The sequence below is a fragment of the Aotus nancymaae genome, unplaced genomic scaffold (assembly GCF_030222135.1).
Source record: "Aotus nancymaae isolate 86718 unplaced genomic scaffold, 86718_ANA_hifiasm-v0.15.2.pri h1tg000079l, whole genome shotgun sequence".
Classification (NCBI taxonomy): Eukaryota; Metazoa; Chordata; class Mammalia; order Primates; family Aotidae; genus Aotus; species Aotus nancymaae.
Genome location: NW_026988494.1, coordinates 15,783,500 through 15,808,515, shown reverse-complemented (window position 1 = coordinate 15,808,515; position 25,016 = coordinate 15,783,500). Strand labels below are relative to the sequence as shown.

The 25,016-nt window shown below is 39.4% G+C and overlaps 1 protein-coding gene across 1 annotated transcript in view; it reads left to right on the top strand.

Moving 5' to 3' along the window:
* The first annotated feature begins 622 nt into the window (after nucleotides 1-622).
* The window catches only part of MTMR7 (myotubularin related protein 7), a 113,798-nt gene continuing 89,404 nt past the window's right edge, over nucleotides 623-25,016 (top strand). Inside the window, exon 1 of the mRNA XM_012435228.3 lies at nucleotides 623-696. Coding sequence (XP_012290651.1) covers nucleotides 673-696 — 24 coding nt within the window. The 5' untranslated portion in view covers nucleotides 623-672. The remainder of the gene's footprint in view (nucleotides 697-25,016) is intronic.

Below are 25,016 nucleotides of genomic sequence, written 5' to 3'. Positions count from 1 at the left end.
AATGAACACCCAACCCCGTGCCAAGGGAAAAGTTTGCCTGCAACAGTGAAGTCACAGGTGGATGTGAGATGTCTGACTTAGCAGCGCACTTAGCAGGGCGCTAACACTGCTGCTATTATTTCCACCCGCACCCCCAGTGCTTTGCCGGCCGCGCCTAGGCTGAAACACACACCTCGAGCCCACGAGACCGTCCTGGTTCTAGAGTGTCTGTGGCTGCCTTCTTTTCCGCCCCACCCTGAAATCCCACCTATCTTGGGACGCCCTGGAAGGATGCCCAGAGGCGGTGTGGAGCAGCGTGTACTTCCCATCTCTCTTCCAAGAGACCACACCCAACACAAGGCCCTCTTTGTGTCTCGGGGAACAGTGGCCCTACAGTGCTACGCCGGCTGCCCCTCTTAAGAGGGAGCGAGAGGCCCTGGCCCCTGCGACTCCGGCAGAGGCGCGGCGCAGCGGCGGCGCAGGTGGGCGCAGGCGCAGAGGTGCGCTCTCTAGGGCCGCGCGGGAGCCCAGGGTCTGCACGCCGCGCCAGGCGCACCTGGGGGCGGAGCCAAGCCCGCGTTCCGCCCACACCAGGGCGCGAAGCCCCCTCCTCGCGCCCTTCCCGTCGCGCCGCAGACGCACGCAGGTGCGTGAGGCCGCTCCCGCCGGGGACCCTGCAGACGTGGACCAGCCATGGAGCACATCCGCACTCCCAAGGTTAGTGGCACCAGGGCGGGAAGAGGAGGGACGGGAGGAGATGAAGGAGGAGGAGGGATGCTGAGCGCGCGGGAGGCCGACTGCTCTGCCAGGCGCCGGCGGAGCCTGGACCGCGGGCGAGGGAGGAGCTGGGAGCGCCTGAGCATCTCAGGGTCCCCGCAAGCCTGGTCGTTCTCTTGCTGCCTCTCAGGCCTAGCCTTAGCTGCTGCTGGGTCTTACCTCTTGGTTTGGGGTCGCACAGTAGACACGGGTGGACGGGAGGGAACCTCAGTTGTCTGCTATTGACTGGCTGTTGATCAACGCTTCTTTCTCCTGGCGCGAGGCTTTTTCTTTTAGCTGTTGGCTGCTCGGAGCAGTTGAAAGGGAAACAAGCCTTTTGATAACAGGTGCAAGGAAAACGAGCTGCAGGCAGATGGGCTCCTGCGCCTGGAAGCTTGTTAAATCTAGGGGATCAGGCCCACTCGACTCGGCCTTTTCAGTCACCATCCTCATCCTCAGTGTAGCAGCTGCAAGGAGCCTTACACAGAAGGGATGATCAATATTCACTGTAGGTTGAATGATGGTTCTTGCCTTTTCCAGTCTGTTTTGTTCGTTAGAGAAAAAGATGCAGCTTATGGATTCGTCACGCACTGGTGTGTTTTAAACACTAGCTTTTGCTAATCAACAGAAGCGAATGATCTCTGATCAGTCCAGTAAATTAACATTGGAAACGTTAACTGATGTATCAGTAGTTGTACTGATAATCTAATTTAGAATGAAAATGATGATCGACTTTACTGCCTAATAAAAACCCTAAAGGACTGAAATATATTTTAAAATCCTATTGGCTGTCGTTGTTACCCCCACAGCTCCTTGCCTTTTGCTGGAAGAACTTCCATTTAAAATGTAGGCCCGTAACAGGTCAAACCTAGGTCAGAGTGGCCGTAGCTCAGGTGGCTCCAGGGAGCCCACTCATTTAAGAGGGGTAGGGGCAATTGCTTTATATCCAGCAAGAATTCATTCCTAAATTTTGGAATAGTTCCTGAGTACTTTTTTGTAAAAGCAGTTTAAAATTATCTCATGTCATTGGAAGAAGAAGTCTTTTAGTTTGCTGGAGAATGTCAGTTCCAACAGTAAATTTAAATTGTATTGATTTTGCACTAGGGGATTAAATTGTCCTTTCACAATCAGGAAATTGTAAACTTAGAAGACAGTGCTATAAACCACAGGATAGGTGGCTCAAAGCTTTCAGAGTTTAAGTGGTACTAAATAATTTATTCCAGAAGGACGAATTTAACTCATGGACTCTGCCCTTGCCAAGGGCATTCTTTCTTTTATGATGAGGGGGGTCCTTTGTAAAAGTGATATCTGATGTGGATGTTGCTAGCAAGAATGATAGGGTGACATGGCAGTGGATGCCACTTTCTTACGGAATATGAATTTGGGGGAGACAAGGCCTTTTCTGTATACAAAGACACCTGGCACAAAGTCACATGTAAACCTGAGTCGCAAGAAATATTTTCACTTACTCTTAAAATTGGTGTTTATCGATACTCTCTAAGCAGTGCAGTACTTCAAGTCAGAAATCCCCATTTATCTGGAAATGGGAAGAAATTGGGGGGAAATGGAAAATTGTCTGAAGTGTTATTGAATTGGATGGGTCATTAACATTTGGGATAATGCCAGTGAAAAAAATCAGAAATTACAGAGGTTGGATGGATCTGATTTATTTATTCATTTATTTTATTCCACAAGCATTTAGAATCTTTCATGTGCCAGGCTCTGTGTTGAGTGCTGGGAGCATCCAGGAATTCACAGTCTGGAAGGGGAGGTAGTTGTAAATATGTCAGTGTATGATAGAGACATGTGCAAGGTGAGATGGGTAGAGGGGGAGACTGGCTAGAGGATCAGGATCAGCTCTGCCCTCAAGGGCAAGGGAAGCCTTCTTAAAAGAACCGTCTTAACATGGAAGGACTTAAGAAGGACTAGGAGCATTTTCGACAGTGGTCATGTAGTTGTATAAATATATATTGTAATAAATAATTACAACTCTAAAGAAGCTGAAAAGAATAACAAAGATAAATGATTCCTGGGTGTTAAATAACTTCCTCCTTTTGTTTTACATTTTTAAGAGCAAAGTTAATTTTAACAGTCTAAATGAAAAAGAGAACAACATTACTTACAGAGCATGCAGAGTTAAATATGTAGTTGTTACTAGTCATATTCATCTTTATTATTTGCTTCCATTATACTCTGGTGAAACTATAGGTAAATTTCCTTCGATTTCATGGTTTCATGTCTTGGGTTTGCAAGGAGTATATACAAAGTTTGTTTATTTGGCCCATGTTTAAAGCAATATTTACCATGTGGGTAGTAGAGTTTTATTTTAAGAGGAAAAGAATTGTATGCATATATAATGTACAGTTGCTTTTCTGTTACAATGGAAGTCATTCATTCACTGACTGTAGACTGTGTAATATCCATGGCAGCCTCTGTGTTCTGCTTTAGTCTCTGGAGTGCAATTTAAGGAGACAGATGCATATGCATAATCTGGAATGCTTTGCACATATTTCTTTCTGAGGTTGTGTGTGTGTTTAACTGAAGCCTTTAACAGAGCATATGCTAAGCAGAGTGCTTCTCTTCCAGAATGGTTCCTCTAGAGAGGAAAAAAGTTCCAAGGACAAGCTGGCTTGCAGTTGAGTTAAAGCAGGGACACCAAGTATTACCTATACTCATCCCAGTTAACTTCTAGGTTTCTACTTCACTGTCTGGCTTCCTTTACCACTCTGAAAACTCTGGCTTCCTTTACCACTCTGAAAACTTCCTTTACCACTCTGAAAAAAACCTCTGGCTTCCTTTACCACTCTAAGCTGGAAGCTTAGGCATAATTTGGGTTCAAGTACTGCTTAATTAAATGGAAAGACTCCGGGACTCCTGAAAGTAGCTTGAAGTGTTTGTAGGATTTAGTTGGGTACTGGATTGAGGTGAATGTGTCCAGGATCCTGGTAAGTGATCTCTGCTTTGTATACTTTGGTCTTTCTGAAAGGCATTTTTCCCACATTTGTAAATTTGAGTTATGAAATAGAATACATGGTAACCTCCAAAACAGACGTTGCAAATGTCTCTTCCTTTCTACACCTACCCTCTAGTCTGACCCTGACTGGTCTCCTCATTTACTTTTTTGCTCTTCTTGAATCCCTTTTCACAGAGGAGCCTGGGTAGTGCTTTTATGTCTCAAATTGATCATGCTACTTCCCTGCTAAAATTCCTAGGTAGCTTCCCTTTGTACTCAGGATATGAAGTGAGAATTCCCAGAATGGCTTGTAAGGCCCTGTGTAGACTGAGCCCTTCCTATTTCTCCAGCCTTGTTTTGTGACAATCTTTTTATTTACTACCCTCTGATACAACTTGCCTTCACAGAGTTCTCTCACAGGACCAGTTGTTTTCTGCCTCAGGACTTTTGCACTGTTGTTCAATCTCGGGAAACGTTAATTCTCACTCTTCACCTGGCTAAATACTTCATCCTTCTAGTTTGAAATTGTGATTTCTCAGGCTGTTGTTCAACTCCTCCATCTAAATCAGATCTGCCTGTTGTGTTTTATCATAAGGCCTTGTGTTTTCCTCTTAGGTTCCTCATTACAATTGTTATGTTTATTTGAGTTATGTTCATTTAATGTCAAGCTCCCCTGCTTGATGGAAGTCCTATGATGGTAGAGATTATATCTTGTTCACCCTTTGTATCTATAGCACCTAACACAGTGTTTGGGGCCAGCTAAGCATGCAGTAAATTAGTGAAGAATGAATGATTAATTTATTGCTTTTTGTTTGTTTGTTTGTTTTTTGTCACAGTGTTTCACTCTGTCACCCACGCTGAAGTGTAATGAGTGATCTCGGCTTACTGAAACCTTCACCTCTTGGGTTCAAGCGATTCTCTTGCCTCAGCCTCCTGAGGAGCTTGAACTACAGGCATGTGCCACCACACCCAGCTAATTTTTATATTTTTAGTAGAGATGGGGTTTCACCATGTTGACCAGGATGGTCTCAGTCTCTTGACCTCAGGTGATCTACTCACCTTTGCCTCCCAAAGTGCTGGGATTACAGGAGTGAGCTACTGTGCTCAGCCTCATTACTTTATTTTTAACAATTTGCTTTATTAATCCAGGCCTCTTGTGCATTGTACAATTGTACACAATACTACTTGACAGTATTGTGGATCTTCTTATAGTATTAGTGTTAAATATTTGTGGATGTTAATGTGTCTGACATAATATATGATATATAAAACATTTTGAAATTATATTTTAATTAGATAAAATTCAAATAATGTAAAAGTCACCATTTTTATTAAAGGGTACAGTTCAGTGGTTTTAGTATATTTACATATTGTGCAACCGTCACCACCGTCTACTTCCGGAACACTTTCATGACCCCAAAAAGAAATCCATTAGTAGTTGGCCCATTGGTAGCTAAACTTGATGATACCCATCAAGTTACCCATTAGTAGTTAGACTTGATGATAATATCTTATACTTATCTGTGTTGAATATTATCTCATTGAATTTAGACTTTTGCTTATTTCTTACTCTGTTTTGGATAAGAAATACACATCTGCCATTTCTGTCAGTTTGGTACTATTTAATCACCTTGCTTTCTATTACCTCATTCATTATCTTATCCAAGAAGCAGAAGTGAATTCTTAAGCCACTTGCCCCCATCTCTCAGGATCTTGATCCTGATAGTCGATTCACTAGTTCTCTCAGTTTGATGTCATGTAGCAGTTGACAAGTTAGTTCTCCATCACCTCGCCAAAGAGCTCATCCAAAAAGGAAGTTGTCTGAAATGATGACAATGATTCCATGATATTCTTGCTGATTGGTGGTTTCCTTTTTTTAGGTTCATACAAAGTTCCATTAAATAACTCATTTTAGAACGCTGCCAGAATTAGTGTTGAACTCACCAACTTATAATTACAAAATTCTATATTCAGCATCAGAAAATAGTGATCTCTGCAGCCAGGTGTGGTGACTCACCCCTGTAATCCCAGCACTTTGGGAAGTGAGGTGGGTGGATCAGCTGAGGTCAGGAGTTCGAGACCTGGCTAACATGGTGAAACCCTGTGTCTACTAAAAATCCAAAAAAAATAGCTGGGCATGGTGGTACACGCCTGTAATCCCAGCTACTCTGGAGGCTGAGGCAGGGGAATTGCTTGAAGGCAGGAGTCAGAGGTTGCGGTGAGCTGAGATCACTCCATTGCACTCCAGCTTGGGCAACAAGAGCGAAACTCTGTCTCAAAAAATAAAAATAAAAAATAAAAAATAAATAAAACAGTGATCTCATTTTCTGTCTGTGATGGAGGGACATCAGTAGATCCATGAGATTTGCTTTCTCTTGATCATTCACTGTCAGTATACCATCAACTCCAAGGGTTGTCTCTTCTTTCATCTTCCTTTAACAAATAATAATTTTCTGGTTATAAAAGTAATATGGACTGCATGTAGAAATTAACCACTGATAATATGTGGGTACATTTTCTTCTGGTGTTTTTTTCTTTGCATATACTAAACATTGTTTGCTTAGAAATTTAGGATCACTCAATTCAATTTTGTAGTTTGCTTCTTTAAATTGGAGTGTTCAAAAAATACTTTTAGAAGATTATGTGGGGCTTTTTAAAAAATCCTAAGGAAATACCATTATATTTACCATTTCCCCATTTTAGGGCTATTATAATAATGATGAACACCTCATTATTATCTGCATGTGATTTCTTCCCTATAATAGAATCCTAGATGGAATTACTGTGTCAAAGAAGATGAATAGTTTTATAGTTGATATATATTATCAAATGACTTTCCGAAAATGTTATGTCATTTAACACTTTCAGTAATAGGATACAGACTATTGTTTTTGCTATACCATTGTTATTTAAGGTTTTTTTTTTTTTTTGCTAATTTAAAGGGGAGAATAGCACTTCATCCTTTTAGTGTATTTTTTTTTTTTTTACTAGTGAGGTTGTTTCTAAAAATATGTATAGTGACCAATTTGTTACTTTTTGTACTGTTTATATTTTCCTTTTTTTATAATGGGTGATTTAGTGTGTGTGTATAGTGTATGTATTTATGATAACTTTATTGAAGTATGATATAATTTACATAGCATAACATTTATCTTTCTAAAGTATGCAATTCTGTGATTTTGTTGTATATTCACAAAGTTGTACCACCATCATCAATACCTAATTTCAGAACATTTTCATTACTCCAGAAAGAAACCCTATACTCATTATTGATCAATCTACATTTCTCCCTCTCCCTACCCAAGGTAACCATAAATATACTTTCTGTCTCTATATATGTTTGTTTTTCTGGACATTTAATATAAATTTAATCATAAAATATGTGGCCTTTTGTGACCTTTTCTTTTAATATTTTTAAGATTTGTCTAAGTTGTAGCATGTATCAGTACTTCATTTTGTTTTATGTGTTCTGTGGCTAATACTGCATTTTCTTTATACATTTATTAGTTGAGGGACATTTCTGTAGCCATTTTTGGCAATTATTATGAACTTCGGTGATAAGTTTTTGTGTGGACATATGTTTTTATTTCTCTTGGATAGAATTTCATTTCTCTAAGAATGGAATTGCTGAATCATATAGCAAGTTTGTGCTTATCATTTTAAGGCACTGCCAAAGTATTTTCTGAAGTGGCTGCACTATTTCAAAACCCCGACAACAATGTGTAAGGGTTCCAATTTTTCCATATCATCACTGACACTTGTTATTTTAGCTGTTCAAGTGGGTGTGAAGTGGTATCTCATCATGGTTTTGATTTGTGTTTTTCTAATGACTAATGATGTTGATGTTTTCATGTGCTCATTTTCCTGTCTTTTTGGAGAAATGCTTATTCAATTCCTTTGTTCCTTTCCTAATTCAGTTATTTGTCTTAAATTATTGGATTGCAAAATTACGTAATCTGGATACAAATCCCTAATCAGTTATATGACTTGTAAATGTTTCCTCCCCTTCTGTAGGTTTTCTTTTCATTGTTTTGATGATGTCCTTTGAAGCACAAAAAGTTTTTAATTTTGATGACATCCAACTTTTTTTTTTGTCACTTGTGCTTTTGGTGTCATATCTACATATATTTTGTAGAAAGTCTTTTACTGATTATGAAAGCCATACATTACAGAAAATTTAGTTCAAAGGAGCAGAAAGAAAATAGCAATTCTGGTCTTTAGAAAAAAAAAGGGGGCCAGGCACGGTGGCTCACGCCTGTAATCCAGGCACTTTGGAGGCCAAGGCGGGCGGATCACCTGAGGTTGAGAGTTCAAGACCAGCCTGACCAACACGGTGAAACCCTGTCTTTAAAAAATAAATAAATAAAAAATAATTTAAAAAAATAGCAATTCTGCATAATCTCAAAAATCCAGAGAAACTACTGCTGTGTGTATATTAGCCTTTTTCTTTACATATATAAAGCAATGCAATTTAAAAGAAAATCGTGTCCATTTTCTCATTCTCTCTGTGGGGTGTGTGTGTGTGTGTGTGTGTGTGTGTGTGTGTGTAGTTCTGGGGAGTTAGAACCTGTTTTTTAATATGTCAAAATTTTTTTTCATTAAACATCTTTCTGAAAAGTAATTTTTTTATATCCACATTGTGACCATATGTTATGTAGTATCTGCAGGCAATTCCCCATGGCCTTTTGCAGGTTTGCACTTTTGTTCTGAACCATCTTTTCAAGGATGATTTTATAGTGAATAGCCTTGAAAGAGAGGAATAGCTTCTTCCTTAGTAGCAGAGGGCAGATTTATTTGCTGTCCAAGGTAATAAAGCTAAGGTTATCCTCAGGGACAAAGGATTATTTGCATCCAGTTTATGTGATAGGCATTTCTTAAACCCTGAGTCTCCAAGATTCCTGATTGAGGATGCAGAACCCTGCTGTGTGCAGCATCCATGTGGACTCTTCCATATTGCCCCTTAGACTTGGGAGGGGGAACATGGAGAGTTCATATGAAGATAAAGCTTATAACTCCTGGTGTACAGAGAATACTAATGTCCTTTGTCTCTGACCCAGAAATCTTGTGTCTTCTGCCAGTGTATGAAACTGTGGGAGGCTACTTGTTAGTTGTAAGCAGGTTAAAATTTCAAACACTTCCTAGTTCTTGATAATTAACCTCCTAGTGGTTAATATTTAATTTATCCCTATATTGTCACTATAATAAATAACTGATAGGCTGGGCGCAGTGGCTCACGTCTGTAATCCCAGCACTTTGGGAGGCTGAGGCGGGCGGATTATTTGAGGTCAGAAGTTTGAGACCAGCCTGGCCAACATGGTGAAACCCTGTCTCTACTAAAAATTCAAAAATTATCTGGGCATAGTGGCGGGTGCCTGTAATCCCAGCTACTCGGAGGCTGAGGCAGGAGAATCACTTGAACCCTGCAGATGGAGGTTGCAGTGAGCCAGGATTGCACCACTACACTCTAGCCTGGCGGTAGAGTGAGACTCTGGCTCAAAAACCAAAAAACAAAAAAACCTGATAAACCTCAGTGTATTTAAATTGTTGTGTAAATCTTTGTTACCTCAGATTAAATTTGTACAGTATATTTTCTGGTTCCATTTCTATGTATATTTTAAAGATTTTTGATGCTGACTGCTATGTTTTTCACTAGGATTGTGTCTGCTAGAATAGCAGAGGAATCTCCTTTCAAACAATTCTTGAGAATTATATATGAAGTATGGTTTCCATCTGTTTATGTATATTTGTTTACTGGTGAGGTTGAATTTATTTTTTGCAATTATTGATAACAAAAGCAATACAACAATAGTACTCATAGTACTGATAAAAGAAAATTCTTAAATAACTCTGTAGCTATTGTGATAGGCACCGTTCTATAGATTTACATTTAATAAGACTCTTAGACCTCACAACCACCCTAAGAGGTGAGTACTGTTGTTATCCCCATTTCACAGAAGAGGAAACTGAAGTTAAATAAGTTAGTGAGCTGTAAGAGGCAGAGTGAGGATTCAAAACCAGGCAATGTGGCCCCAGAGTGTGTGTTCTTAACAACTCTACCATTTTGCGTTTTGAAGTTGAGAACAGGAAAGAAAATACAGTTTGGGTTCTCAGCGGCTTTATAATGCTAGTTCCAGGCCCTCTGGAGTCCTGCTTGCATCCTTGCCTCTAGGGTAATGGGCTGCTTTTATATTATCAAGCGTTCCTCTTGCTTTTTCTTGTCATTGCAATTTGATTTTATCAAAAGAACCAACCTCAGTATTGTGTTTTGATTTCAACCTGTTTGTATATGTATTACTATCTAATTGTCAGACTTTTATTGCCCAGTATTTAACAGCTGTTGAGAAGATAGTCTGTTTAATCAAATATGCTTACTCCAAAGACAAGGCTGATAAGTTTGTTGGAATGAAGCAATCCACTTAAAAGTGTAGCTGTGGTAGTATTTTTTTTTAAATGGCAAGCAGGTATGTGAAAAGGTGCTCAACATCAGGAATCATCAGTGAAGTGCAAATCAAAACTGCAATGAGATATTATCTCACCCCAGTTAAAATGGCTTTTATCCAAAGGACAGGCAATGATAAATGCTGGCAAGGATAAGAAGAAAAGGGAGCACTCATACATTGTTGGTGGGAATGTAACTGAGTACAATCACTATGGAGAACAGTTTGGAGCTTCCTCAAAAAACTAAAAATAGAACTAGGATACAATCCAGCAAGCCCACTGCTGGTTATATACTCAAAGGAAAGGAAGGCAGTATGTCCAAGAGATATCTGCACTTCCATGCTTATGGGAGCATTATTCACAGTAGTTGAGATTTGGAAGCAAACTCAGTGGCTGTCAACAGATGAATGTACAAAGAAAATGTGCTGTATATATACAATGGAGTACTATTTAGCTATAAAAAAGAATGAGATCCTGTCATTTGCAACAACATGGATGATACTGAAGGTCATTATGCTAAGTGAAATAAGCCAGCTAAGAAAGACAAACTTTTCATATTCTTACTTCTTTGTGGGAGCTGAGAAAACAATTGAACTCATGGAGACAGGGTAGAAGGATGGTGACCAGAGGCTGGGGAAGGTAGTGGGGTCTGGTAGGAGGTGGGGAGTGGCAATTGTTAATGAGTTCAGAGAGTAGTTAGAAAGAATAAGACCTAGTATTTGCTAGCACAACAGGGTGAATAATAATTTAATAAATAATAATAATTTAAACATTTTAAAGTAACTAAAAGAGTATAACTGGATTGTTTGTAACACAAAGGATAAATGCTTGAGAAGCTAAATACCCCATTTTCCATGATGTGATTCTTATACAATGCATGCCTGTATCAGAGTATCTCATGTACTCCATAAATATATAGACCTATGTGCTCACAAAAGTTTAAAAAATTTTTAAAAGAAAAATTTCCAGAGTTTTATTGACTGAATTTATTTACATCAGACTACTTTCAATAGAATTTGAGACCTTTGTAAAGTATACATGATTTAAAAAAATAACTCTTTAAAAATACGTCACTCTTATATTGTTAGTCCATAGTTCCTTAAGATAAGGAACTTATCCGTAAGATCCATAATATCCATAAGAGTCATAGTACCTGGATCTTTTTAAGAAAATAATCCATATATTTAATAAGTACCTCAATTTCACTATGTCCAAAACTGAGCTGATTCCCTCTCGCCTCACACCTAATTTTCTCCTCTTGTACTCTTTCCAGTCTCTGCAATCCACCCTTCCGGTGCTGGAGCCAGTAACTTTGGAATTACCTTTGATTCCTCTTTTTCTCTTCTCCCATGTGTACACCAACAGTAAATCCTTACCACTCTACTTGTAAAATATATCCAGGTTATCCCACCTCCATTCTTACCACCCTGTTCTGAAATACTATCAACTCTTGCCTGATCCCCTTTCCATCTTTGCCACTCCCCCACCAGTTTAATTTTGCCAGAGTTATTGTTGAATGTAATTTGGAGCTTGGACTTCTTTCGTGAGTCTCCTGAAACCTAGAGGGAAATTCTGTACATTATCTGCCCCTTCTCCCTCTCAAATCTCATTTCCCACAACTACCCCACTCCCTGCTCTTGGAAAGGGGTGTGCTTGGAATATCCAGGGAGTAGTGGTCACGGAGTGACCAAGCACACCCCTTTTTCAAGACCTTTGCACTAGATGTTTCATGTGCCTGGAACTTGCATTCCTTAGATATGGAGATGGCTTGCTCCCACACCTTTTTAGGTCTTTGCTCAAATGTTATTTTATCATGAAAGCCAAGTTATCACATATAAAATAACAATTCTAACTCACCCCAACCAACATACTTTACCTCTTTATATTTTTCTCTGTAGCATTTTCCCTGTAACATACACACACACCTACACACATGCACATACCACACACATGCATACAGTCTGTATACCCTGAATTAGAAAGGTACCTGGCAGCTAACTACATTTATATATAACACTGAATGAATGAATATGGATTATTAAGTTCTGTAGCAGAACGTGTGTTCTGTACACCCAGGCCTCCACGCAAGACAACCAGCCTTCAACTTTTGCTAGACCTATTTATTAGAAGCAAGGATTTCATGAAGTGTGGGTGACTTTTGAGGAGTGTTTAATCACAACTTCTGTGACTACTTGGCTTAGTTAGACAATCATATGTCTTCCTTTGAGAAATGTCTGTTCAGAAATTTTGTCCATTTTAAAATTGGATTATTAGGTTTTTTCCTATAGAGTTGTTTGAGCTTCTTATACGTTCTGGTTATTACTCTCTTGTGAGATGGATAATTTATAAATATTTTCTCCCATTCTGTTGATTGTCTCTTTGCTTTGTTGGTTGTTTCCTTTGCTGTGAAGAAGCGTTTTAACTTGATATGATTCCATGTGTCCATTTTTGCTTTGGTTGCCTGTGCTTATGGGATGACTCAAGAAATCTTTGCCCACACCAGTGTCCTGGAGACTTTCCCCAATGTTTTCTGTAATAGTTTAATAGTTTCATAGTTTGAGGTCTTAGATTTAAGTCTTTAATCCACTTTGGTTTGATTTTTATGTAGGAGAAGAGATATGGCTCTAGTTTCATTTTTCTGCATATGGATATCCAGTTTTCCCAGCACCATTTATTGAAGAGAATGTCTTTTTCCCAATATATGTCCTTGGCACCGTTTTCAAAAATGAGTTCTCTGTAGATGTATGGATTTTTTTCTTGGTTTTCATTCTGTTCCAGTGGTCTGTTTGTCTGTTTTTATGCCAATACCATACTGTTTTGGTGACTATAGCTCTGTAGTGTAATTTAAAGAATTAATTAATTTGATTCCTCCAGTTTTGTTGTTTTTGCTCAAATACATTTGGCTATTCTGGGTCTTGTGTGATTCTATATAACCATTGTTTTTTCTATTTTTGTCAAGAATGGCATTGATATTTTGATAGAGATTGTATTGGATCTGTAGATTGCTTTGGATAGTATGGGCATTTTAACAATATTATTCCAATCCATGAACATGGAATATCTTTCCATTTTTTTGTGTGTCCTCTTCAATTTCTTTCATCAGTGTTTTACAGTTTTCCTTGTATAGATCTTTCACTCCATAGGTTAAATTGTTTCCTAGGCATTGTATATTCTTTGTAGCTATTATAAATGGGTTTGCTTTCTTGATGTCCTTTTACATTGTTCACTGTTGGCATACATAAAGGCTACTCTTTTTTGTATTTCGATTTTGTATCTTGCAACTTTGCTGAATTGTTTGTTAGTTCCAGTAGTTTTTTGGGGGACTCTTTAGGTTTTTCCAAATATAAGATCATATCATCTGCAAACAAGGATAATTTGACTTTTTCCTTTCCAGTTTGGATGCTCTTTATTTTTTTCTCTTATCTGATTGCTCTAGCTATGACTTGTAGTACTATGTTGAATGACAGTAGTGACAGTGGGCATGCTTGCCATGTTCTAGATCTTAGAAAAAAGACTTTCACTTTTTCTTTATTCAGTAGGATACTAGTTGTGGGTCTGTTGTATATGTCTTCTATTATGTTGAGGTACGCTCCTTCTATCCTCAAGCCTTGAAAGTTACCATGAAGCTTGCAAATACTATAATTCATTATTTTAAACTTATGACACCTTAGCACTGATTGCATGTACAAACAAACATGCAAAAAGAAAACTAATAAAAATTCTACAATTTAACTTCATACTCCCCCCTTTTAACTTTTTGTTGTATATCTTTATGTCTTATTGTACTATGTCTTGAAAAGTTATAGTTATTATTTTTGATTTGTTCATGATTTAGTCTTTCTGCTTAAGAGTAGTCCATACACCACAGTTCTCTAGGTTGGGACGTTCTCTGTTGTTATCCCTTTGAATAAACTTTATATTCCAATTTCTTTCTCTACCTCCCCTTTGAGGCCAATAACTCTTAGATTTACCCTTCTGAGGCTTTCTAGATCTTGTAGGCATGCTTCATCGTTTTTTATTCCTTTTTCTTTTGTCCCCTCTGATTGTGTATTTTCAAGTAACCTGTTTTCAGGCTCACTAATTTTTTCTTCTGCTTGATCAATTATGCTATTAAGAGATTCTGATGCATTCTTCAATACAGCAATTGCATTTTTCAACTCCAGAATTTCTGCTTGATGCTTTTTAATTATTTCAATCTGTTTGTTAAATTTATCTGGTAGAATTTTGAATTCCTTCCCTGTGTTGACTTGAATTTCTTTGAGTTTCCTCAACACTGCACTTTTGAATTCTCTGTCTGAAAGGTCACATACCTCTGTTTCTCCATGATTGGTTCCTGGTGCTTAGTTTATTTGGTGAGGTCATGTTTTCTTGGATGGTCTTGATGCTTGTGGATGTTTGTTGGTATCTGGGCATTGAAGAGTTAGGTATTTATTGTAGTCTTCGCAGTCTGGGCTAGTTTGTGGTCATATTTCTTGGAACTTTCTAGATATTCAAAGGGACTTGGTACCAAAGCCCAATAATGCTGTGGTTTTTGCATACTGATAGAGGTACTGCCTTAGTGGTTTTAGATAAGATCCTGAAGAATTATCCAGATTACCAGAGAGAGACTCTTTTCTTCTTCCTTTATTTTCTCCCAAACAAGTAGAGTCTCTCTGTGCTGAACTATCTGGAGCTGTGAATGGGGTGGCACAAGTGCCCCTGTGGCCACCACCACTGGGACTTCACTGGGTCAGACCTGAAGCCAGCACAGCACTTGGTCTTGCACAGGGCCCACTGTAACCACTATGTGGCTACTTCCAATGTTCGTTCAAGGCCCTAGGGCTCCACCATCAGCAGGTGGGGAAGCCACCTAGGCTTGTGTCCTTCCCTTCAGGGTGGTGAGTTCCCCCATGCCCTGGACAGGTTCAGAGATGTTGTCTGGGAGCCAGGGATTGGAGTCAGAAACCTTAAAAACCTACCTCATGTTATAATCTACTGCAGGAAAGCTGGCCCTCAAAACACAAGACAAAGTCTTTCTTGCTCTTCCCTCTCCTTTCTCTCTTTCCTTCTCCTTTCCCTCTCCTTTCTGTAGACAGAGGAGCCTCTTCCACTAGCCACCACTAACCACTGGTCCAAGGGATTTGTTTCTGCAGGCCACCACTGATGTTCACTTAAAGCCCAAGGGCTCTTGAGTCAGCTTGTGGTGAATGCTGTCAGTCTTCAAACCCACTCTTCAGTGCAGTGGGCACCCCTCTGGCCCAGGGCAGGTCCAGAAATGATGTGAAGAGCCTTGGCCTGGAATGAGGGACCTGAAGGGCCCACACGGTGCTCTATTCTGCTATGGCTGAGCTGGTACCTAAGGTACAAGACAAAGTCCCCTTTACTTTTCCCTCTGTTTTTATTCTAAGCACAAGGAGTCTCTCACCATAGCCCCCACAGCTGCAAATGTGCTGGGTCTCACCTGAAGCCACAGTGTCTCAGTCTCACCCAAGGCCCACTGTGTACTACCTGGGTATCACTGCTCATTATTCAAGGCCCAAGAGCTCTCTTGTCAGCAGATGGTGAATCCTGCTAGGACTGGGTCCTTCTCTTCCAGTCAGCAGGTATCCTTCTGTCCCAGGTGTGTCTAGAAATGTCATCTGGGAGCTAAGGCCTGGAATGGGGGCCCCACAACCAACTCTGCCTAGTGTCTGATCCTACTATAGCTGAGTTGGTTATCCAAGATGGAAGACAAAGCCCTTTTTACTCTTTGCTTTCCTCTCCTCAAGCAGAAGGAAGGAGTCACTTCCAGGGTGCACTGCCTGCGATTGTGAGAGGGGTGGCCCAAGCACTCACTTAGCCACCCTGGCTTGTGTCTCCCTAGGTCATATGCTACCCTAGTCCACTGGCTCTAAAGCCAGCCCAGCACTAGGAATTGCCTAGGAGTTGCAGTCCTTGTGTCCTAGATTGCCTTTCAAGTTTACCTAGAACCTGGGAGCAGAACTCGAGTTCTGACCACTGGATTAGGCGACTTCCCTCTAGCTAAGGCTGGTCCACATGCTCCCTGAGCCATAGCTTTACTCTGCTGTGATAGGGAAGCACTGAGTTGAATAATGCCAAGTCTCCAAGAAGGTGTGCTCTCCCTCCCGCAAGTGCACAGATTCTTTTTCCACATAGGAGAAAAAAATCTGTGCACTTGGTCACTGCCAGGGGATGGGGGACAGGTTGCATCAGCAATTCAAGACTGTCTTTCTTATTCTTGTCAGTGCCTCTTTCAGCAATGCAAAGTTAAAACCAGGTACTTAAATAGCTCACCTGATTTTTGGTTCTTATGATGGTGCTTTTTTGTGTGTATTTGTTAAAACTTTATGTTCTTATGGGCAGGATGATCTGTGGAGGCTTCTATTTGGCCATCTCTCCCTTCATCCCCATAGTTTCTCTGGAAATTTTTTAAATAAACTGTATGTTGGTATGATCAGCCATATCTCCCAATGGATATTGTTGGTTTTTTTTAATAACTGTTTAATGATGACTATTTTATTCTATATTATGTACATAAATACACTTATTTCCAGTAGTTTAATCTTTGTTCTTTGTCAGCTTCCCCTATCATCTATTAAGATTAAAGTTCATGGACTGTAAATACATTAACCAGTATGAGAAGAATGTTGTATTTAAAAGCATACTGGATAGCTCCTTTGTAATATGAAAGATTCTGCTTTGCTTTTTCTGGTTTCTATGTTTAGGTGTTTGCATCTGTTTTAAAAAAGCAAACAAATATATATTTGTATACTTATATATAAAACACCATAACCAACCCAGTTTAAACGATGGGCAAAGGACTTGAGTAGACATTTCTCCAAAGGAGATATACGAATGGCCATAAGTACATGAAAAGATACCCAACATCACTGGCCATTAGGGAAATACAGGTCAGAACCACAATAAGATACCACTTCATATCCATCAGGATGACTGTTACTTAAAAAAAAAAAAAGGAAAACAAAACAAGTGTTGGCAAAGGATGTGGAGAAATTGGAACCCTTGTGCATTGTTGGTGATAATGTAAAATGGTATCACTACTGCGGAAAACCCTTTGGTAGTTTCTCAAAAAGTTAAATGTAGAATTACCATATGACTCAGCAGTTCCACTCCTGGATATATACCCCAAAGAATTAAAAACAGGAACAGATACTGGTATGCACAGGTTCATAGCTGCATTTTTCACAGTAGACAAATGGTGGAAACAATCTAAGAGTCCATCAGCAGATGAATAGGTAAACATAATGTGATATGTACATGCAATAGAATATTATTCAGCCATGAAAAGGAGTGACGTTCTGATACATGCTACATACAGTATGGATGAACCTTGAAGACATTATGCTAAATGAAATAAGCCAGATAAAAGAGGACAGATAATGTATAATTCCACTTATATGAGGTATCTAGAATTGTTAGAAATGAAAAGTAAAAGGTTATGAGTAACTGAGGGTAGGGGAAAATAAGGGTTTTTGCTTAATAGTTACAGAGTTTTTGTTTTAGGTGATGAAGTTTTGGAAATTGAAAGTGGTCGTGGTTACACCACAGAGAATGTACTTAATGCCACTGAATTATACATTTAAAAATGGTTTAAAGGATACATTTTATGTGTATTTTGTGACATTTAAAGAGACAAAGAAGTACATTTCCTGGCACATAATCAGTGCTCAGTAAATGCTTATTGAGTGAATGAATTTGTTGAATGAACCAATACTTAGTCTGGCAAATGTGTATTAACTGTTAGCATGATAGTGGGTAGCAGGGTGGATCTGAAGTCAGAAGCTCAGTTAAAATACTTACTCTGCCACTTACATATATTTTTGATTTTGGCATAATTAAAAAACTAAGATATTGGCCAGGTGCGGTGGCTCATGACTGTAATCCCAGCACTTAGGGAGGCCAAGATGGGTCGATCACAAGGTCAAGAGATCGAAACCATCCTCGCCAATGTGATGAAACCTTGTCTCTGCTAAAAATACAAAAATTAGCTGGGTGTGATGGCACGTGCCTGTAGTCCTAGCTACTTGGGAGGCTGAGGCAGGAGAATCACTTGAACCCAGGAGGTGGAGATTGCAATGGGCCAAGATCATGCCACTGCACACTCCAGCCTGGCAACGGAACGAGTCTCTGTCTCAAAAAAAACACAAAAGACAAAGATATTTACATACTATAAAATGTATCCTTTAAAAGTATATAGTTCAGTAGTTTTTGATATATTCACAATATTGTGTAACCATCACTACTATCTACGTAATTTCTGAATATTTTCACCACCCCAAAAGGAAACCTGGTATTTACTAGCAGTCATCCCTCCTTTCTGTCTCCCTACACCCTGGAAAATCTCTAGAGATTCATCTATCCGGGACATTTTATTTTGTAATTATCACTGTTATTTTCGAGACAGAGTTGTTTTTGTTGCCCAGGCTGGAGTGCAATGGCACGATCTCAGCTCACTGCAACCTATGCCTCCCAGTTCAAGCAATTCTCCTGCCTCAGCCTCCTGAGTAGCTGAGGTTATAGGCATGTGCCACCACAACAGCTAATTTTGTATTTTTAGCAGAGACAGTGTTCTCCATGTTGGTCAGGCTGGTCTCAAACTCCTGACCCCAGGTGATCCGCCTGCCTCGGCCTCCCAAAGGGCTGGGATTACAGGTGTGAGCCACTGTACCTGGCCCCAGGACATTTTATATAAACGGAATCATACAGTTTATGGTCCACTGTGACTGGCTTCTTTCAGTTAGGCATAACTTAACTGAAAGTTTTCAAGTTTCATCCATGTTGTTGCATATATCAGTACTTCATTACTTTTTATTGCTGGATAATCCATTGCATGGATACACCCTACGTTTGTTTATGCATTCATCAGTTGAGGCTGCACCATTTTATATTTCCAACAATGATATATGAGGGTTCCAGTATCTCCATATCCTCACCAACACTTGTTATTATCTGTCTTTTTTGATTATAGCTATCCTAATGGGTGTGAAGTGGTATCTCATGATAGTTTGATTTTTATGTCCCTGGTGGCTAATTATGTTGAGCATCTTTTTATGTACTTATTAGCTATTCGTATATCTTCTTTGGGAAATATCTATTAAGATCCTCTGTTCATTTTTTATTTTTTATTTTGTAATCTTCAACTTTTAAGTTCCAGTTTACATGTGCAAAATGTGCAGTTTGTTACATTGGGAAACGTGCCAGAGTGGTTTGTTGTACAGATCATCTCATTACCTAGATATTAAGCCCAGCATCCATTAGCTTTTATTCCTGATGCTCTCTCTCTCCTCGCCATCCCCCTGACCGATCCCAGTGTGTTTTGCTCCCTGTGATGTGTCCACATGTTCTCGTTGTTCAACTCCCACTTAAAAGTGAGAACATGCAATGTTTGGCTTTCTGTTCCTGCGTTAGTTTGCTGAGGATGACGGCTTCCAACTCCTGTTCGTTTTTAAAAATGGGTTATCTATCTTCTTAATGTTGAGTTGTAAATGTTCTTTGTAGATTTTGGCTGCTAGATAATTAGATATGTGACTTGCAAATATTTTCTTTCATTCTGTAGGGTATCTTTCTCCTTGTTATCTTTGAAATACAGTCTTTTAATCCTAATGAAGTACAATTTATTTTTCTTTGGTTGCTCATACTTTAGGTGCCATATTTAAGAAATTACCTAATCCAAGATCACAAAGATTTATACTGTTTAGGTCTTTGATCTATTTTGGGTTAATTTTTGTATATGGTGTGAGATAGAGGTCCAAATGCATTCTTTTGCATGTGGAATTTGAGTTGTTGTAACAATATTTATTGAAAATACTTTTCCTAGTCCATTTAATTGTCTTAGTGCCCTTGCTGAAAATTGATTCTCTATAGATGTATGCATTTATTTCTGGACTTCCAGTTCTATTCCTTTAATCTCTATGTCCATCCTTAGCCAATACCATACGATTATTATAGATAGGTATATGATCTTGAAAGCTTTGGCTTTCTCATGTATATCTTGTTAGAGACTAAACAAAATACATTTAAATAGCACTAAAGGATATGGCACATAGTACATTTTAGCTGTTTTTAAATTATTTTTATCATCACAGTTATTGTAAAAGGATGTGGCCACAAGTTTGTATGCTGAAAGAACTTCCATGAAATTTGAGAATAAAAAGAATTTTCTAAATGCAAACATTTCGTTTGACCTACTCATTCATCTCCCTGCTGCACAATGAGTTTCAATATTTTTTCCTCTGGAGGCACTCTGCAAAGAATGCCTCCCTGTAACCCAACTCTAGTTTACACCTAGACTTTGGAGCCTATTCTTTAATAAAAACATTGATCTCATCAAACACATGGATTTTAGCAAAGGTGTCAACTTTCGCTTAGGAACCCTCTGCAGTGGCCTATGAGGCAAAGCCTCAGTGACCTTCCCCCTAGATTCCTAAAGGAGAGTCTTTTTGGAATGGAAGTATGGAGAATAAACTGGGAAACACACTTTGACTTTTTAATGGTGGAAAGTATGAGGGTAACGTTTGTGCTGCCATGAAAACTTTAAAATGGGATGCAATCAAGGCACTATACACCTTGAAACATCTATATGCTTGTAAGGATTGATAAAGACATGAAACTGTAACCTCCTATGTAAGTCTACTTGAGCCATGATTTATTAGTAAATTTCAACATTTCCCTATTGAACTCATATTATTAACTGATTAGGTTTGGTTATCACTTCTGTCTTATCTTTGCAGGCAAAACAGCATCTGGAATGCTTGTTTTCACAGATGTACATATATTTTCTCATTCTTATTTAAAGCTTATTTTTATTCCTTTTTTTTTCCATTCTGAACAGGACAAGCTGTGAAGTATGCTTGAAATTAAACCTCTTGACCAGACACCCAAGATTCCGTGACTTTGTTCGTGTGATGGTTCAGTTTTATATTATCATATTGCACTCAGAGGGAGTCCAAGAAGCTCGTTTTGTACCATATTTCTTTGGCCAGGAAAAGTCTAAACTATTTTTCCTAGTGCCCTTTCCCCTGGTGGACAGCTAGTTGAAGCCTCTGGGAGTAAAAGTACTTCCCAGGACATAAACCCAACCCTTCCTCCCACAACCATTTAAAATGTTTTAAAAATAACCCCCTCTTAATGTTTCATGGCAGGCTATGACAACTTTATAAAAATTGTATGTTTACTTTTCTCCTCTTTTTCATTTATTAAAACACTGCTTATCATAGATTCCCGGAGAAATAAATTTATTGCCAAGCTGTGAAAGAAAGTTTTATTCCTTAGGGCATGTAGCAAAGCACACATTGTTTAGAACATTCAAGGTACAGTTGAACTGTGCAAGCTGCAGTGAACTGTTCAGCCAGTTTGAGTAGTGGTAGTTTAAGGAAGGGATTCTGCCTTTTAAGCTAAACAGATAAATTTAAAGGCACTATTAATGCATATATTCATTCACTTGTACATTCAACAAATATTCCTTGAATTCTTTCTCTCTGCCAGGTACTCTTTTAGGCTCTAGAGATCCAGTGGTGAACAAGATAGACAGGGGCCCTAGTTTCACGGAACTTACAATATTGCAGATCTTCAAAACAATATATATATCATCATTGTAAGCCAAGATCTTGGAAAATCTCCCATTTTTAGAAGATTTTCCCCATATTCTCCCGCTCTCCCTCTATAAACTTTCCAGTTGCTTCCTACCCTACTGGGAGTGAAAGTCAAAGTTGTAACATTGTCCTAGGAGGCCCTACAAGGTTTGCCCATCTACTGGGGCACCTCATCCCCTACTCTTCTCCCCTCACAGATGCTGATTCAGAAGTCCTCACCTCCTCATAGACCCTTGACCATATCTACCTGTTTCTGCCCTGGGTCTTGTCATTTGTTGTTCCCTCTGCCTGGAATGCTCTCCCCAGATACCCCCATGCTGGCTCTCTCACTCACTCTGATTCTGTACTGAAATATCTAATCATGTTATTAGAGAAGACTTCCCTGGGCACCTGATGTGGTCTGGCTCTGTGTTCCCACCCAAATCCCATCTTGAATGGTAATATGAATTGTAATCCTCATGTGTTGGACCTCATGGGAGGTGATTGGATCATAGGGGTGGTTTCCCCTTGCTATTCTCTTGAGAATGAGTGAGTTCTCATGAGAGCTGATGGTTTTATAAGGGGCTCTTCTCCTTTCATTGTGTACTTCTCTATCCTGCTGCCTTGTAAAGAAGGATGTGTTTGCGTCTCCTTCTTGTCATGATTGTAAGTTTCCTGAGGCCTCCTGAACCATGCGGAACTGTGAGTCAATTAAACCTCTTTCCTTTATAACTTACTGTGAGTCAATTAAATCTCTTTCCTTTATAGATTACCCAGTCTTTATAGCAGTGTGAGAAGGGACTAATACAGCATCCTACTGGCCCTCCTCACCCAATTGTTTATCCTGCTTCTTTAATTTCCTCCCTAGGAATCTTGTGGCACACACGCGTGGTGATATGGTTCCACCATATCTCATGCCAAGTTGTAGTCCCCAGTGTTAGAATTGGGGCCTGGTGGGAGATGTTGCATTATGGGGGCGGATTTCATATAAATGGTTTAACACCATCCCTTTGGTGCTATTCTTGTGGTAGTGAGTTCTTTTGGGATCTGATTGTTTAAAAGAGTGTGGCACCTCCCACCTCACACTTTCTTGTTCCTGCTTCCACCATGTGAGAAGCTGTACTCCCACTTTGCTTTCCACCATGATTAGAAGCTTCCCAAGGCCTCCCCAGAAGCAAAGCCACTATGCTTCCTTTACGGCCTGCAAAACCATGAGCCAATTAAACCTCTTCTCTTTATAAATTACCCAGTCTCAGGAATTTCTTTATAGCAACATAAGAACGGACTGATACATACTTTTTTTAAACATATTTATTCCCTGTTTTCCTGCCTTCCCACCTCCAAGCAGAATACAAACTCCATGTGAGCAGTGACTTTATCTTCCCAACTCATGTGCCCCAGTGCTCAGAACACTCTGTGGTATGGAGTAAAGGAGTAAAATAAATATTTGTTGTATGAATGAATGTAGGAAATGGTTCAATGTGACTTAGTGTCTAAACTTCAGTATCTTTCAACAGCTATGTTTCTTCATCTCCAGTATTCTCTGTTTTAGTTATATGGCACTACTTTTCACATTTGCAGATGAAGTTCTGTTTTATTTTTCCTTGTCTCTGCTCTTTGTTTCCTGTATGTGCAACGTCTTCTACAACTGAATCTCTTACCTTCCTGTCTGAAAATTCAAATTCAATAATAAAACATTCCAGGTTAATCATACTTAATTCTACCTACAAGCCATTACATAATTAAAAATTTTTTTTACCATAGTACTGCTAATTTTCATTCATTGGACAAATATTTAGCACCTGTGCTTGGCATCATGATACAAAGATAGAAAAAAACCGTAGTGTCAGTCTTCAAGGATCCTGCCATTGAAGGTTGCAGTGATGTCCTGAAATCTGTTGTTTTGGGAAGCCAGTGAGCCGAGGACTGTGTGACCCTTTCCTTTCTTCCCAGAGTTCTAGTGTGAGTGTGTGCCTAGGATTGTACATTGTGCTGCAGGGAATATTCGTAATAAAATAACTTGGCTTCCTACGAGAATATAATTTTGGTAATGAAAGCCTGTACAACAAAGATAGAATGTAATGAGTTAGTGTAGGATAAGTAGAAACCAAGTAGTCATGCTCAGAGAGGTCACAGCAATTCAGAGGACAGTGAATGATCACAGTAGTTGGGGTAGTTGAGGAAAGGTGTTATTAAGGAGGTGGCTCTTGAGCGTCAGGCTGGAGGGGAGCATGTTGTGGCGGGTGAGTAGTGGTATCCTTTTCTTACTGTTCTTGGTAACCTGTGAGCACATTGTGACAGGCAGTCATGCAACTTTACTTATTGGGCCTCAGAAGAGGCCTCCACATCATTGTGTCTGCAAAGGCATTCTGCCTTATACTCATTTCCCAGAGTAGGAATGATGGACACTTTAGGGCCGGACTGTAAGAGAAGAAAGAGAAAAATGTGGTGCCATTTATGCAGTCTGTTCTTGGGGGCTTCAGAGCCCAGGAGTTTGGCATGGGAATGTGTAAATGAGCTGGAATCTGGCCTTGGCCTGGGTGGACAGAGTGTACCCCTTCGTCCTCTGGCACTGGCACTTGCCAGGCAGGGATTGCTGAGAGGGAGAGCATAAGACTTGGGTCTCTCTGTGCCCAAGCTGTCTCCTCCCTTTGGACCAGTAGTTAGTAAGTTCTATTTGGCACAACTTGCCCTTGGAAAAATGTTTCCCCATAGTTCCCAAAGAGCTATATAAGTAGATGGTTTCGTCCTTTGCTATTAGTGCCTTTGTCAAAAATATGTCAAATTCAGAATCATTTTAGAATTTTAGAAACATTTTTAAAGGAAAATCATAATCAAATAAGCCCTTGACTTCCTGTATTGCTTCAAAGCAAGGTCTTATTCTCCCAATACTACTATATTTTAAAACATGACTGTATTGTTTTGAACCCAACTGTCTTTAGTAGGTCATTCCATGCATTTATCCTTTGAGATACAAAGCATCATTTATTCATTGAGTTACAAAGACCCAGCATCTGTTCTGAATTCATTTTCCTTTTAACCTCTTTTTCTTCTTTTTCTCTTCTTTGTGCTTGTTGAAAATGGTATTTTTGGTTGGGGTTATTTTAAGGTGGTGTTGAAATAAATCCTGGGACTCTCCTCTTGTTCAACAGTGCATGTTCTTTTAAGCCTACATATCCAGGGTCATCCTACCAAAATAAATTACATGGGCCCTTTGCAAAATTCTCAAGTGCCTGACTTTTTATTTATGAGTGTTGGCTGCTGGCATAACATTTATAGTTTCCCCTGAGCAAAAATGGGCTCTTTTTTTCTTCGTTCTG